This window comes from Fusarium phalaenopsidis (assembly GCF_050370095.1).
Source record: "Fusarium phalaenopsidis strain FUZ10S chromosome Unknown contig_32296, whole genome shotgun sequence".
NCBI lineage: Eukaryota > Fungi > Ascomycota > Sordariomycetes > Hypocreales > Nectriaceae > Fusarium > Fusarium phalaenopsidis.
The window spans coordinates 2,776,464-2,789,898 of record NW_028145408.1 but is presented as its reverse complement, the minus strand read 5'-3'; the positions used below and the strand labels follow the sequence as shown (position 1 = coordinate 2,789,898).

The following is a 13,435-nucleotide window of genomic DNA, read 5'->3' as shown; positions in this document are numbered from 1 at the left end:
ACCGTCGATTCCTCGCACTAGTCTGTTTCTCGCGATTCTTCTCGACTACATACTCCATCCAATCGAAACATCAGCGCACCTGGCACGAAGCCCAGCCAGATCTCCATATCAACCAAACTCGAATCAACCATGGCTTCTCCTCCCTACGCCTCTTCCCCCTCAGCCATGTCGCCTCCATATCCATCGCCAGCGCAAATCCCTAACAAGAAGCGCTCATCAACCCTCGACGTAAATAACCCTTCAAAGCGCCGCAAGCCCTCGAACCTCTCGCAAACCTCCAACTCTGCAGCCGCAGTCAACCACCCTCTCCGCCAGACTTCTTTTCCCCCAGAGGCCCGTTCGCCATACCCTCGCTCTCCATCCGTCGACGCCTCTTCCCACGTGAGCGGCAGTGCAGTAAGCGTCACGGCCAGCGGCGCGCCAAAGAAGAAACGCGGCCGGAAAGCAAAGAACGCGAAGCAGGATGAGGCGCGTGAGCAGACACCCAGCCTCGTAGGAGGCCGCGCTCCTACAGCCGTCAGCGGACAGGGCGGAGATAAGGAAGACGACGACGAAGATGACGAAAAGGCAGAGATGGCGCTGGAGGATGTGGTTGCGAGGACACAGGAGCAGAAGCAGGAGGAGATTCGTCTACGTGCAATGCTTGTTGAGGCCTTCGACAGCCAACAGTATAACCGATACGAGCTTTGGCGCGCAGCCAAGCTCGCCGACTCTGTCGTCAAACGAGTATGGCACACCCACAGCCTACGAATGATGCATTTCCCTTTACTGACTACGGCAGGTGGTCAACGCGACCGTGTCGCAATCCGTTCCGCAAAACGTCAGCACAGCCGTCAAAGCCGTTGCCAAGCTCTTTGCCGGCGAGATCATCGAGGCCGCCCGCAACGTGCAGGCCGAGTGGATAGCAACAGGAGAGAAGCAGAGCGAGCTCCCAACACCGCCCCCCTCCAACAACGACGCAGCCGCCGAGGAAGAAGAGGTAGACCTGAAGCGCGGGCCCCTGCGTCCTGACCACCTGCGTGAGGCATGGCGCCGCTACAAGCTGTCGGGAGAGAGCCGCGGAGTGGGCGTGCAGCAGCTCTGGCATGCGCAACAGGCCGATGGTGTCGACCGCTTCTCGACACGCACGGGAAAGCGGCTCTTCAAGTGAGGCTGGCAAGGAGGGAGCCCATGCACGAGGCAAGCACGCCAAGACATGGCTACGACCCTGTCTTGGAAAGATGTGAACGTGGCAGAGCAGCTCTGGGCAGAGGTTGAAAGAGAGAAAGCAAGAAAAGGGGACGATGAATGGTCTTTAAAGCGTAATATGATACCCTTAGCCAGATCGGGAAATACTGGCTCGATACCCTGCCAGACGAGATAATACCGAATCGGGCATGTTTTTAACTCTACAAACTGAAATGTCTTGCATCCATCGCCAATGCCTGTCTGTGGTGTCACTTGTTGTTGGTGCCGTTATTCGGTGCCGGCGGGGAGTTTATCGGTACTTGTGAAAATCACATACAAATCTGGTATGGGCTTGCCATGTGGCAGAGCTGGCTAAATCGTCAAGCTGCCAATTAAACCCTCCCAATTTGCTCCTGTTTTTCCGTGTTGCAAACGGCCATCTACTCTCGTTCAGTAGTCGGTAAAAAACACCAAAGCGAGCGGATACGCGGGTCACAGACGGTGGACTGATCTGATTCTTCTTGCTTGAACCTCGGTGCCCTTTGTGGCATTGTGCAAGCAAGCTCCGGGGTTCTGCTTACTCTCACCTTGGCCTTGTTACACGAAACGCTCGGCTTGGCCTTCGCTGCCTGTCTCCTTGTGAGACGCTGCCAAGCGCAATCGCGGGGGCATATGGGAAACACGGCACACTAATCTCTCCGTACGACTTGCTCTATAGTCCCATGAGTTGGAGCCAAGCCTTGGCTGCTGAGGTCGAGACTCTGGACCTCGCTGAGTCGCTGCGCTGATAGTGGGTTCTTCCGTCCGCACAGGACCCAAGCAAGACCCAAGCAAGCCAGGAGTTGGTTGTAAGCAACCTCCCAGGGCTGCTGTCGCCTGTCACGGCTAACAACCAGGCAAGTAATCCTTGCTTGCCCTGCCTCAACAGCCAAGACTTTCTGTGGCATGCGTAGTCAGCCAGCTCAACTCACCAGACCAGCTCCAGCGAAAGGCGTCCCGTCAGTGACAACTCGCCGGCAAGCGAACCTTCGAGCAGGGTCTTGGCAAATGTTCCGGGTCCAGACTGTCTTTGGTCCCTGAGCTCACCGACCCCAGACAAGACAAGTCAAGCCAAATCCACCTGTCACCGTCTCTGCCCCAAGCACATTGGACCCAAACCACAAGACACTCATCGCCCTGGATAGTCGGCATCGCACCTCGACCGGATAGAAAGAGCCGAGAGGCTGGCTTGGCAGTCGGCTGGCCCGACAGACCGTGGCGCAGCAGTTGCCAGCCCAGCAATGCGCTGAAAAATATGGGGCGTCTGGGCGGCTGGGCATCCCACAACCAAAGGCCCAGAGACCCAGAGCCCAGAGAGACCGACCGTCCCCTGCAACAACTCGGGATTTCGCTATCATTTCAAGGGAGGCTAGGGCGCAAACCTCGACCAATGTCTCCACTGTCTGCTGTCTTGCTTGTCGTAACGTTGCTGTATTCATGGGCGGCCGACTGTTCATGACAATGGGAAGAGTTTTCGAGACAGGTCCTGTTCCTGTGCTTCCGATAGTAACGGCGTCTCAAGGCCCCTCCAGAGCCTTGGCGCCAAGAGCGTCTCGTTGAGCAATGCATGCTCGAAGTCGTGATAGGGTTGCCATGCTTGGATGTATGTTTAAAACCTCCCTGGCGCTAGCGTCTTTCGTCCGGCAGCTGGATCTGCACCTCCCAGGACATGGATCTCTGCCAAGAACTCGGAGCTCGGCCGTCAACGCGCGTCCTAGACTTGGCAGGTCAAAAGGTACATCAAGAAGAGCTCACATCTCATCCCGATTGTCCATGTCTTTTGCATCCGTCTCGTAGTGTAGACCTGGATCAATGAACCACATGTGCCGCCATGACGGGAGGAAAGGTGAGTCTTTGGTCTCGGGGAGCAAGTCTTCTGGCCTCGCCCATAACTCTGACTCGTTGCCCTGCAGAAGGAGGGTTCGAACAACCCATCCGCCATCCGTATTCGTGACAACCAGCGGCGCTCCCGTGCACGTCATAAGGAGTATGTCGAAGGCCTACAGAAGAAGCTCCAAGACTATGAGCGTCAAGGAGTTGAGGCCACCCTTCAGATGCAGCAGGCCGCTCGCAATGTCGCCGTCGAGAACTCGCGCTTGAGGATCCTGCTGGGTTACCACGGCGTCACCGCCGAAGATATCGACAAGTTCTTGCAGAGCTTCCCAGATCAACCCGCCACCGATGCCGCAAAGGCCACCCTATCGCAGTCAGCCGCTGGTCAGCCGCCTGCCCTCGGCACAACACCCAAGATGGCTCTTCAACCCCTGTCTCGGCCGCCGTCAGCAGATCCCATCAGGTCAACATACATGCCTCCCCAAATCGCTGAAAAGAGCAGCACCCGCGAAGTCGTCGACGCAATCGTAGGAATCAGAAGGGACGGCAACAAGTCGGGCTCATCCAGCTCCAGCGGGCCACAACTTTTACCCATCGAACGACAAACGCTCCTCCAACCTCGACCTCAACCGCCAGCCTTACCAGTCTTACCCGCACTCGTCCTCGGACAGAGCAGACCAGAACCTAACCCCCTCGATAAACTGTCAGTCCTCGCAAATGCGAGTGTTCAGCAAGAACCTGGTGCCAGCAAGCACCATCGTACCCATTCCCGCACAGATAGCCTCCTCGTCCCGAGTCCGCCGGTGGTGGGACAAAGCTCACCCACCTCCTCGCATACGACCCCTAGCCGATTGAGCTCGACGTCTCCACGGAGCTACGAGTACGGTTCGAGATCACCGCTCGACCTTCCGGTTGGGCAAGCACCCAGCTTTGTCACGGAAGTTCTGGGCCGCAGGGAATCTGACTTGATAAATCCGGCGCTAAGTGGTGACAAGGGCGCTGTCCAGAGGTCGCCAGTACTCCGTGTACACGATGAGAGGACCCCCTGAGAAAAAGGGGCTGATACAAATCATACCATGTGACGAGCAGCTTTGCCCGTATGTCTCGTGGTACGCACAGCTCCTGGATGCTCGGTTTCCAGGCCGGTAATCTGACGTCGTCTAGACAAACTTCGAGATCCACGAGATCCACTAGATCCCAACGTTCGCCTCTCGACATCTCCTGTGGCCCTGCCACTCGGATCTATTGCCAAGTCGATCCTCGAACGGCGTGGCGAATTCCAGATATCGTGCGAGCGTCGGTGGTCTCTTACACACTTGTGCAATCAACCAGTCCATAGTGCGCTCTTCGAATCTGAAGTACCGGTGCGCTTGGCGTAACGACGAACCGTAGAAGTTTGATCCTCGGGGTCTCGGATGGGTCAGGAGGTCGATCAACTGGATTGACTGAGTTCAACTGAACGTTGTGGACAGAGGATTTATCGACCGCCGGCCAAGTCGAAGGGATGCCTGTCCCAATATTGAAAGATCTTTAGCAGTGTCTAGGAAAAGTCCAGACCAGGAACTGGAGAGATTGAAAGTCAGCCCGGTATAAGTCAGCTAGACCTCGAGGTCTTGGCGGGAGGCCGCCTGGCAAGCCAATGGGTCCGAAGACACGGGTTGTCGATGGCGGCTGAAACCCTTGGTCCTGAGCGGGGATGTAGTGGGAATGCAAAGATAAGGCTTCTCCGGGGAACGTCTTTGGTGACCAACGACTCAACGCCAAAAACGGAGTTGCAGTGGTTGAGAGAAGATGGCGCGGGATTAGATAGAAAAACTCTAGATAGATCAGCAAGCGTATAGATCAAGCAAAATAAAGAATTTTGAACAAGGCAGAATATCCTGTGAGCTGAAATTTTCCGGCACAGATTAATATTCTCCCCTGACAAAAACTCGTTGGCCCTCGAGTTGCTCGGACAGTTCGCTCATGTCGGGAAATCAGGGATCCATCATAGATCCACAACGGCGTCATACTGGCCCAGCCAACCGAAAGGTAAGCCCGGGATGACGTCCCGGCGCCTGATGGTTCGTAACAACCTTGTGAGGTTTCGGTTCCAGTGGTGGTTGGTGTTTTGGTGTCTGGCTGGCAGTTACGACTGAAGCTCTTTGGAGGAGAATGAACTGGGCGTTGGAGATAGATCTGGGATAGTTCCATGTCGTTCGCTCGTAGATTATGGCCGGATCGGCGGGAAAAGAAGAGATCAAGAAGAGCAGAGAGGCCAAAGAGGTTGAAGAGAAGTTGGAAAAAGAAAGACAGCGAGGAAGGAGGGAGATAACAGGGTTGAAGCAAGAGCGGAAAGTGGGCACGCGACTGCAATGGCCCGAAGAGGAAGGAAAGGGGGATATTCAGGAGGAAGGAGCCAGCCAAGTCTCTTCCTTCTGCAAAGAGACCGAATCAGAAAGAGAAACGTACCGATATGGCGTCCGCTGAACAATAGATCCAATGTTTCCAAGGCGCAGCAGCATCTCGTTTTGTTTTACGTACTGGCAACACAAAGAGCTTTGGCCAATCAGATAGTCTCAGTGACGGACAGCGCAATTCCCAGGGGACAAGCCCGAGATCGTTGGCCCCGGGGTGGAGTAGAAGAGCTTGACAGCACGTGCCCGTGGTTGATCGCTGACTGGCTAGCACGTTAAGCTTTGACATTAAGGTGTGGCTTCGGTCCATCGCGGCTCGCTTCCGGTACGTATTCTTCCATGGTTGCTTTCGTCGTGGTATCCAGGATAGGGCATCAACGGCGGTCGGGGAATGAGACGTCGTTTGGTTTGAGCTGTCGTTGGCCTGTAGACTTGGAGAATGACGGTAGAGGCTGCTATGATCTGCAGCATGGTTGGTAAGGTTCTGATTGTGCAGACGTTAGCAAACTGTAAGTTACGTACCTGGATCACTTACACCAATCCCTCAGCACCAGGCCATGGTCAACAGCAACGCAGACTCTCCAGGCCTCAGTTGGTGCGGCCTCGCGGGTCAAAAATTAGGGTCGCCGCCCAACATTTAAAGAAAGGGTAGCCTAGGATGGCCGCGCGGCCTCGGCAATGGATTGGCCCGTAGTCGGTGGTGGCAGTGCACACCCGACTCGTCGTCATTCAAAAAGGGAGAAAATGTCGAGCTTGGCGCCAACAAGGCCTGTTGGGTCCCTCTTGCGTGTAAATGTGCTCAGTTTCGAGTATCAGATAAGGCATCTGTGGCGAAAGGGTCGAGCCAAGAGTCCCGGCCCTCGATACCGCCTCGATTAACTCTTGGATAGCTTCCGAGTGGGTTAGAAGACAAGGTTTACGAATATTGCGCTTGGCTCAGATGTGGTTATGACTTCATTCAGGCCTAAAAATGGAATATTTTTGGCCAAGGCACATTGCCAAGAAGACAGCCGGTCTAGTAGGGTCTCGTACTTGTTTCGGTGAGCTGGTTACAGTTTGCAGTTGTTCAGTCTGTCACGAGGACTTGTCTAGACGAGTTTATAAGGCGATTCCGAGACAATCTCATCACGAGTGAGACATGTCATTATCAAGGGTGATATGAGAGGCCAAGGCTTCCAGCTACCTATACTCAAAATTTTAAGTTGCTGATCAATATACCCCGGACAGCTTGGCACATCAAAGGCTCTGGGCGCCCAGCCATACCTGAGACTCATATTAGAGGGTTGGGTATTCCCTCAGAAACTCATCAAACCCTGTAGTCTTCACGCCCAGCTTCTCGTTATCCAATTCTCCAAGCGACCAGGTCCCGTCAACGGTGTGTAGTTGATAGAACCACCCAATATACGGCCAGTAGTTCCGTCTTGATCCTTGCCTCCTCGCCTGAAGAGCTCTTTCGCGCAACTCGTCCACAGTTCCCTTCATGCGAATGTTCACTTTGCAGTTCCTAACCTTGCCGTATATCGTGGCTAGCTCCTTGAGTCTGCTGCTTCCCGAACACACAGTCCAGTCGCCGCCTTGAGACGCATCATCTTGCTCAATGGTGGCGGTGGTGAACTCTGCAGCATCTCGCTCTGTAGTCCAATGCCAGATCTCTTCGCCTGTTCCCCAAATCTCCATTGTCTTGCTCTCTGGGTCCCAGACACCATTGTGCGCTGGACTAAAGTGGCCATGGCCAGGTGCCGAAAAGAGCACCTCAGCCAGCACTCCAGTGAACATGTAAATCGGCTTCAGATTCGAAGACAAGTCCACGTGATTCCTGAAAGATATGAATGGATCATAACTTTCTTGAACACCAAGTTTCATGTTCCTCCAGTCATAACTCCAGCAGTGGGCAACGTATGTCTTGACACCAGCCCGTTCAGCGGCACGTAGGAGGAGGAGCTGGCCTTCAAGCTGCAATTGAGGGATGCCTTGGTACGCGCAAATAACCACATCGACGCCCTTGCAGGCACGGTCTAGAGCTGGAATGTCATAGTAAGCCTCACTTTGAACGAAACTTTCCAGTTTCTCTCGGCGAGAGGGCTCAAGTTTGGACGGGTTGCGACTGAGGGCGCGGACTTGATGACCGTGTGAGTGAAGGCTATCAATGAGTTTTTGGCCGAGGTTTCCGGTTGCGCCAGCTATAAGAACGAGCATATTGAGGTTCTAATTGGAGGAATAAAGGATGGTGTTTCTGGATAGACTTCATCCCAAGTCTCACAACTTATACCCCTGTCTTCGGGGCTCGGCAATTCCTTTCGCGACTACTTAACTCCGGCCAATCTGAAGAGACTGATCACCAACACTTATGCGGTCATCTCAGGGGCAAGCGGTCAAGGATCGTGCTTTCGGGGAAGAGGCTGATTAGTAAAGGTGCATGTAATCTTCCGGATGATCGGCAAACGGCCCCTCGGAAAGCAGCGTAGGCTCCAGATTCTGAAAACACACAAAGGTGGTAAACATAGCAGATTTTTTTAACCAGGGAGATATGCATTCCTAGGTAGGCTGGCGCATTGCTGGTATATTCAATGGCCTTCACCTTTAAAAACAAGCCGTTATAGTTCTTGATCAATCCCAGTACTCAATTGGCTTAACTATAGGGTATTGACATTATCACTTGTATTGTCTACTACCTTGTCTGTCTACTATTAGTCCTTGCTACACTGTTAGTAACTCCTTTGTCTTTGTTGTATAATCATCGAGCTCTACCCAATCTGTCACCAGAAAATGGCGGTAGCGCCCCCTCCAACAACATCAGTGTTACTTACGAACACGTAGATATTCACAACACCATCAGCTTGGTTCTGGGTCATATCGAGCACACGCCTAGAACTTCCAGAAAAGCAATACTCAACTACAGCCAATCCAGTCCCCCCTCTTTTTCGGGTTAAACATGTGGATGCTTCCCTCACCGTCCGAGGTTCAGGGTAAGCGAGAACTCTATCATTGCCCGGGTTTCCCGAATTACCTATATGGTCACTTACGCAATAGAGCTATTGAATATACTAACCCGAGTTTCTACCTATGACCGTACGACTATCGCCTCGTGGAAACGTAGCTCAGGGACGGAACCCGGTAGACCTGCCATATTGGAGAACCTCCGGGACAAACCCCGGCCTTTTGCCCCACAACCACCGAAACGGCGCCGGCTCTTGCCCCGATTCCGGTAGTTGCGATAAACAACCCCGGAAAACCGCTTCACCTTAATCGCGACCGAAACATCCCAAAAAGAAACCCTCTCCCGATGCATCATTCACCGAATCGGCTCGGCCCGTTGTCCTGAAGCGAACAGACATGCCGGAGCTTCTCTGCAAGTCATAGGTATGTCCCGGGGTCACTCACCACTCGGCGGCCAACGTGCCTGAGGATGATGCTCCTGTTTTATCTTGATTAGGCCAATGGCATGGCACGTGGGGTGGTTGATGGCGCGGTGGGCATGACCTGGGGGTTTCATGGTGCCAGCTGACGAGGGGAGTGGTGAGCGCTGATTGGTGGCTTTTGTTTAGAGTGACAGGACGATCCCCGAGGTATTGGTGCTCGGTCGAGGATAGAGTTAGATGAGTTCATGCAATGGCCGTCTTATGTCGGAAGTTATATAGGTTTGGGTGTTGCATCGTGTAGTATGAAAGCTTGTGTCTGCACCTCGTGTCTGAAGCTTATTCCGCCAGCTTACTTGGTTTCCCCTCGTTGTCTTTCTGCAACTGTCCAACTGCATCATCATGAAGTCTCTCGTTTCGCTGGCTATTCTGCCTCTTGCTGCCCAGGCAGTGAGAATCGTTCAATCCAACGATGATGGCTGGGCAGAGTCGTACATCCGTACTTTCAACGATGCCCTGAACAAGGCCGGCTACGAGGTTGTTCTCTCGGCCCCAGCTGAGAACAAGTCGGGCAGCAGTAAGTTACATCACAAACAGAGCTAACATGCACTAACACATAGTCAGGCTCGCGCGACGAGAAGCCCAAGGATCGCAAGGAGGCATGCCAATATAACAGCTGTCCCGCCAACAGCGGCCCTGTCGGCTCTGACCCCAAGCGTCCTGATCTCAACTGGGTCAACTCGTTCCCTGTCACTTCCATCAAGTATGGTATTGACACCTTTGGCCCTGGTCTGTGGAATGGTGCTGCGCCCGAATTGGCTGTTACTGGCCCCAACGTCGGTACCAACCTCTGGCTTCAGGTGCCCTTCTCTGGTACCGTCGGCGCTGCCTGCTATGCAGCTCACGATGCTGGCATCCCGGCGATCGCCTTCTCTGGAGCTTCCTCCGGCAACACTGCCTTCAACACGAGCCCTGTTCCCGCTCGCAGCCTTGTGTATGCTGAGCTGGCCACCAAGCTGGTCAAGAAGGTCGTTGATTCTGGAAAGCCCTACCTCCCCAAGGACGTCTTCCTCAACGTCAACTTCCCCAAGGTCGAAGGAAAGTGCACCGACGCATCCAAGTTCAAGTGGGTGTTGAGCCGCATCAACCCTGGTGTCTTTTCCAAGCCTGATACTGAGTGGTGCGGTGATGATCGCCTGCCCACCGAGACGGATGTTATTCTTGAGGATGGATGCTACATTTCTGTCAGCATTGGTGACGCCACTGACAAGACGACTGTGAACGATGAGCGACAGGATGTTGTGCTTGCGAAGCTCAGGGATATGCTCGTGTGCCTGCCTTAAGCAGAGCGTGAGAGTATTACCGGAAGGGGACGAGTATGTAAATAGCGGAAGACAGGGGTAATTGTGTATATATACTTCAATCTACCATATTGAAAAATTGTCTGAAGTTGGAATCCTTGAAATGTTGTCTCATCACTTTGTAGGCATACCCTGAGCTCATTGAAGGAGGGACACCACCTTATCGATAAGAATTGGCGCCTAACTTTCCAGGCCCACCATCAGAGCCTGTGGCTCAACATCGACTTTTTGCGAGACCACCAATATTCAGCAGCCAGGAGCTTCAATTGCCCACACAGAATGGCGCCAATCGACCGCTGCTTGGCCTCCATGGCCAGGCTGTCCCTCCTCCAGACTCCTCGGCCCGCCATCCCCACGATACCCCGATTCCTCGCCCCGGCCGCCGCCGCACAGCAGGTCCGCAATGCCTCGGTCGTCCGCATCAGAAAGACCACCAAGAAGAAGAGGCCGATTCCCAAGGATTTCAAGAGGCATAACCTTACCAAGAGGGACTTTCCGCAGCACTCGTTATGTGAGGCTATGAGGTTAGTTGAGAGAAATGGGTGGAGGGGAAGACTGGGGATACTGGACCTCAGTCAAATACACCCCAATATCAATGCTAACTCATATCCAGGGTCCTCCGAGCCGTCGAAGTCGGTCAACCCCCCGCCTCGGTCAAGTACGAGCTACACATCAACCTCAAGACAGCCCGAAACGGTCCCGTCATCAAGAACAGCGTCCGCCTTCCCCACCCCGTCCAGAGCGACTGGCAGATCGCCGTCGTGTGCCCCGAGGGCAGCGAGATCGCCCGTGAGGCCACCGCCGCCGGAGCCGTGGCCGTCGGCGAGGAGACTCTTTTCGAGGCCATCCGTCAGGAGCAGATCAACTTTGACCGCCTCATCTGCCACGAGGCCAGCGAAAAGGCCCTCAACAAGGCCGGTCTCGGAAAGATCCTCGGTCCCAAGGGCCTCATGCCCAGCAAGCGAATGCGAACCATCGTCCCCGATGTTGTCAAGTCGATGCGAGACTCGGCCGGTGCGGCAGACTACCGTGAGAGGCAGGGCGTCATCCGCATGGCTATTGGCCAGCTGGGTTACACACCCGATCAGCTCAAGGCCAACATCAAGGTGCTGTTGACCAAGATCAAGGCCGAATGCGCCGAGATCTCAGAGGAGGTGCACAAGGAGGTGCACGAGGTGATTCTCAGCACGACTAATGGGCCGGGTCTGAGCTTGAACGGAAAGCTGAAGGACGCAGAGGAGAAGATTACCCCCGAGGCCTTGTCGAGCATCATGTAAAGTATGCTAGCGCGGGGCTTGTATTATTGTATCATATGTCATATTACCGAATAGACGACCTCGTGAATGAAACAAAACGGCTTGACGTGGGTATCATTATTGGATTTTATGTGAGCTCCTCCTAACCGCCTCGAAGAGCCTTGATGGCATCTGCTTGTGCGCCTAGCACTCTGTATACAGCAAGATATTTCAGAACTCTGTCCTGACCACGCACGCCAGCCTTTTTGGCCTGCTTTAGTGCGTTGCCCAAGTCTAGTAGCAGAGTGTTCCGACAACGGGTCAAGCGCTCCTCCATCTTGATCACAAAGGGTGTGTTCTGGTCTAGAGACTCGGTGAGCGTTGCAATGCGACTGCATTCTTGTGCTGAAGCAAGCAGTCTTGTTGGCGAGCTCCCAAGGGTCCCGTCCTCGTCTTCATCTTCCTCTTCGCTTTCGTCGTCTTCCCAATCTCGCTGGGTATTGGAAGCTGGCATGCTGTCCAGCGCCAGACGTTCCTCCAAAGATGTTAATCGTTCAGAGAGCTCTATCATCTTGCGACCTTGCTCGATGGCTGACCTCACACCACGAAGTTCATCGTTGAGCGCATTGGTCTCTTCCTTTCGTGACGATACACGGCCCTTGACCTCCTCTACCGCTCTTCGGAAGCCTAACAGCGAGACTTTGACATCCTCGACCTTGTCGTCGCCGCCGCGGAGTTCGCTGCCAAGGGATAGAAAGGCCGTATAATTCGAGTTTACAAGCTCAAGGAGCTCTGAGCTGATGGCTGCGCTCCGATCGCGCAAGTCAGAGCGCAAATCCTCGAGGGTCTGATGTCGATTTGGTAGTGCAGAGAGATATGCAGCTGGTTGAAAGTCTGGAGCAAGAAAGTCTGCGCGCGGAAGGGCCTCGGGGAACGGCAGGGGGGCATCATCGTCGACGGAGGAGGAAGAGTCGGAGCCGGAGAGGGTGAAGGGAGCACGGGACGGGGTGGATATCCCGAGACCCGAGAAAGAGGCGAGAGGGTCCGGCGCGGCGGCCATTGTAGGTGGTGGTGTGTCGTGGGTGTGCTCTGTAAGTTGTCTCCCACGATGCTGGAGCACTAGAGGTGAGGTGGCATGGATTGGTGGAGGAGCTTCGTGGCGGCATGAGCGTTATCGGCGGCGCTAACCATGATTGGAAGGGGTGGTACTGATTATCTTATCGATAAACCCCGGACTTGTGCCGTTGTGCTAACCTCTGCTGAGTCAAGACACCCACCCGGCATAAATCGCACCTCGTGATGTTCCAGGGTGCAACGAACACTCTTGGCTCTTGAGCACCCTTGAATCATTGGTAGATCCGTATACTCTGTGGAGGAGTTCGTGGGCTCGTACTCGTACGTCTAACACCCTGGCACGCGGTCAAAGGGAAAAAAAATGAGACGGCACAATACAGCTTTTAAGTCTCAAGTGCTGCTCGTCTGTGGGTGGAGGAACATCAACTGTTCCAAGAGATATCTTAATCCAAGGTATACTTTACATCTCTGTTATTTACTATTTAATTATCCTTATTATACTTTTTTAAATGTCTTAAAAGTCGAACAGCTGATACCTTATGCTGACCTCTTTTTACCGTGCTGGATCCAGTGAGGCGACAATCAGCTCAATCTGCCTCCTCCGTCAAGGCCACCTCACCTGAACATCTTCTCCAATTCCATGGGATGAACAACGATGCCTCAGCCTCTGATTGGTCCCGTCTACTGACTGTTGGTTGTGTCCAGGTGTGCTCCGTGCGAAGGCACGATTCGAGACAAAAGGCTTAGCTCGGTGGAGTTTGAAGCAGCTGAGGTGGCCTGGGCAGAATCCCACGCGCTTCGGGGGGCGCGATAAGCGGATGGAAAAAAAGGAATTGAGTCGGGGAGAAAAAGTCTCGAAGAAGCGGATACGCATTACGTTTGGAGGAGCCGAACATGAATCGGTTGCCGAGGATAAAGTCGGAGTGGGAAAAGGCGGGAGAGACGACACATTTCCTCTTTGGGAAGACAAGGAC

At 54.0% G+C, this 13,435-nt stretch overlaps 6 protein-coding genes across 6 annotated transcripts; 4 read left to right on the top strand and 2 right to left on the bottom strand.

The window, feature by feature from the left end:
- Nucleotides 1–129: 129 nt before the first annotated feature.
- On the top strand, nt 130–1,150 carry LRP88_06452 (TATA-binding protein-associated factor TAF11; the record flags this gene model as incomplete). The annotated part of the gene is made up of 2 exons (XM_083242991.1): nt 130–726; nt 782–1,150. 2 exons carry the CDS (start codon nt 130–132, stop codon nt 1,148–1,150), a joined length of 966 nt encoding a protein of 321 aa, XP_083101927.1.
- Nucleotides 1,151–3,037: 1,887 nt separating this feature from the next.
- LRP88_06451 (bZIP transcription factor) lies at nt 3,038–4,088 on the top strand (the record flags this gene model as incomplete). Its single annotated transcript, XM_083242990.1, has 2 exons — nt 3,038–3,052; nt 3,120–4,088. 2 exons carry the CDS (start codon nt 3,038–3,040, stop codon nt 4,086–4,088), a joined length of 984 nt encoding a protein of 327 aa, XP_083101926.1.
- A 2,622-nt stretch (nt 4,089–6,710) lies between these two features.
- On the bottom strand, nt 6,711–7,631 carry LRP88_06450 (uncharacterized protein; the record flags this gene model as incomplete). Its single annotated transcript, XM_083242989.1, has 1 exon — nt 6,711–7,631. One exon carries the CDS (start codon nt 7,629–7,631, stop codon nt 6,711–6,713), a length of 921 nt encoding a protein of 306 aa, XP_083101925.1.
- A 1,562-nt stretch (nt 7,632–9,193) lies between these two features.
- Nucleotides 9,194–10,134, top strand: LRP88_06449 (SurE domain-containing protein; the record flags this gene model as incomplete). The annotated part of the gene is made up of 2 exons (XM_083242988.1): nt 9,194–9,365; nt 9,416–10,134. The coding sequence occupies 2 exons, from the start codon at nt 9,194–9,196 to the stop codon at nt 10,132–10,134; spliced, it is 891 nt and encodes a 296-aa protein (XP_083101924.1).
- Nucleotides 10,135–10,431: 297 nt separating this feature from the next.
- LRP88_06448 (mitochondrial 54S ribosomal protein uL1m) lies at nt 10,432–11,429 on the top strand (the record flags this gene model as incomplete). Its single annotated transcript, XM_083242987.1, has 2 exons — nt 10,432–10,676; nt 10,766–11,429. The coding sequence occupies 2 exons, from the start codon at nt 10,432–10,434 to the stop codon at nt 11,427–11,429; spliced, it is 909 nt and encodes a 302-aa protein (XP_083101923.1).
- Nucleotides 11,430–11,550: 121 nt separating this feature from the next.
- LRP88_06447 (oligomeric golgi complex component, COG2-domain-containing protein) lies at nt 11,551–12,447 on the bottom strand (the record flags this gene model as incomplete). Its single annotated transcript, XM_083242986.1, has 1 exon — nt 11,551–12,447. One exon carries the CDS (start codon nt 12,445–12,447, stop codon nt 11,551–11,553), a length of 897 nt encoding a protein of 298 aa, XP_083101922.1.
- Nucleotides 12,448–13,435: the final 988 nt, after the last annotated feature.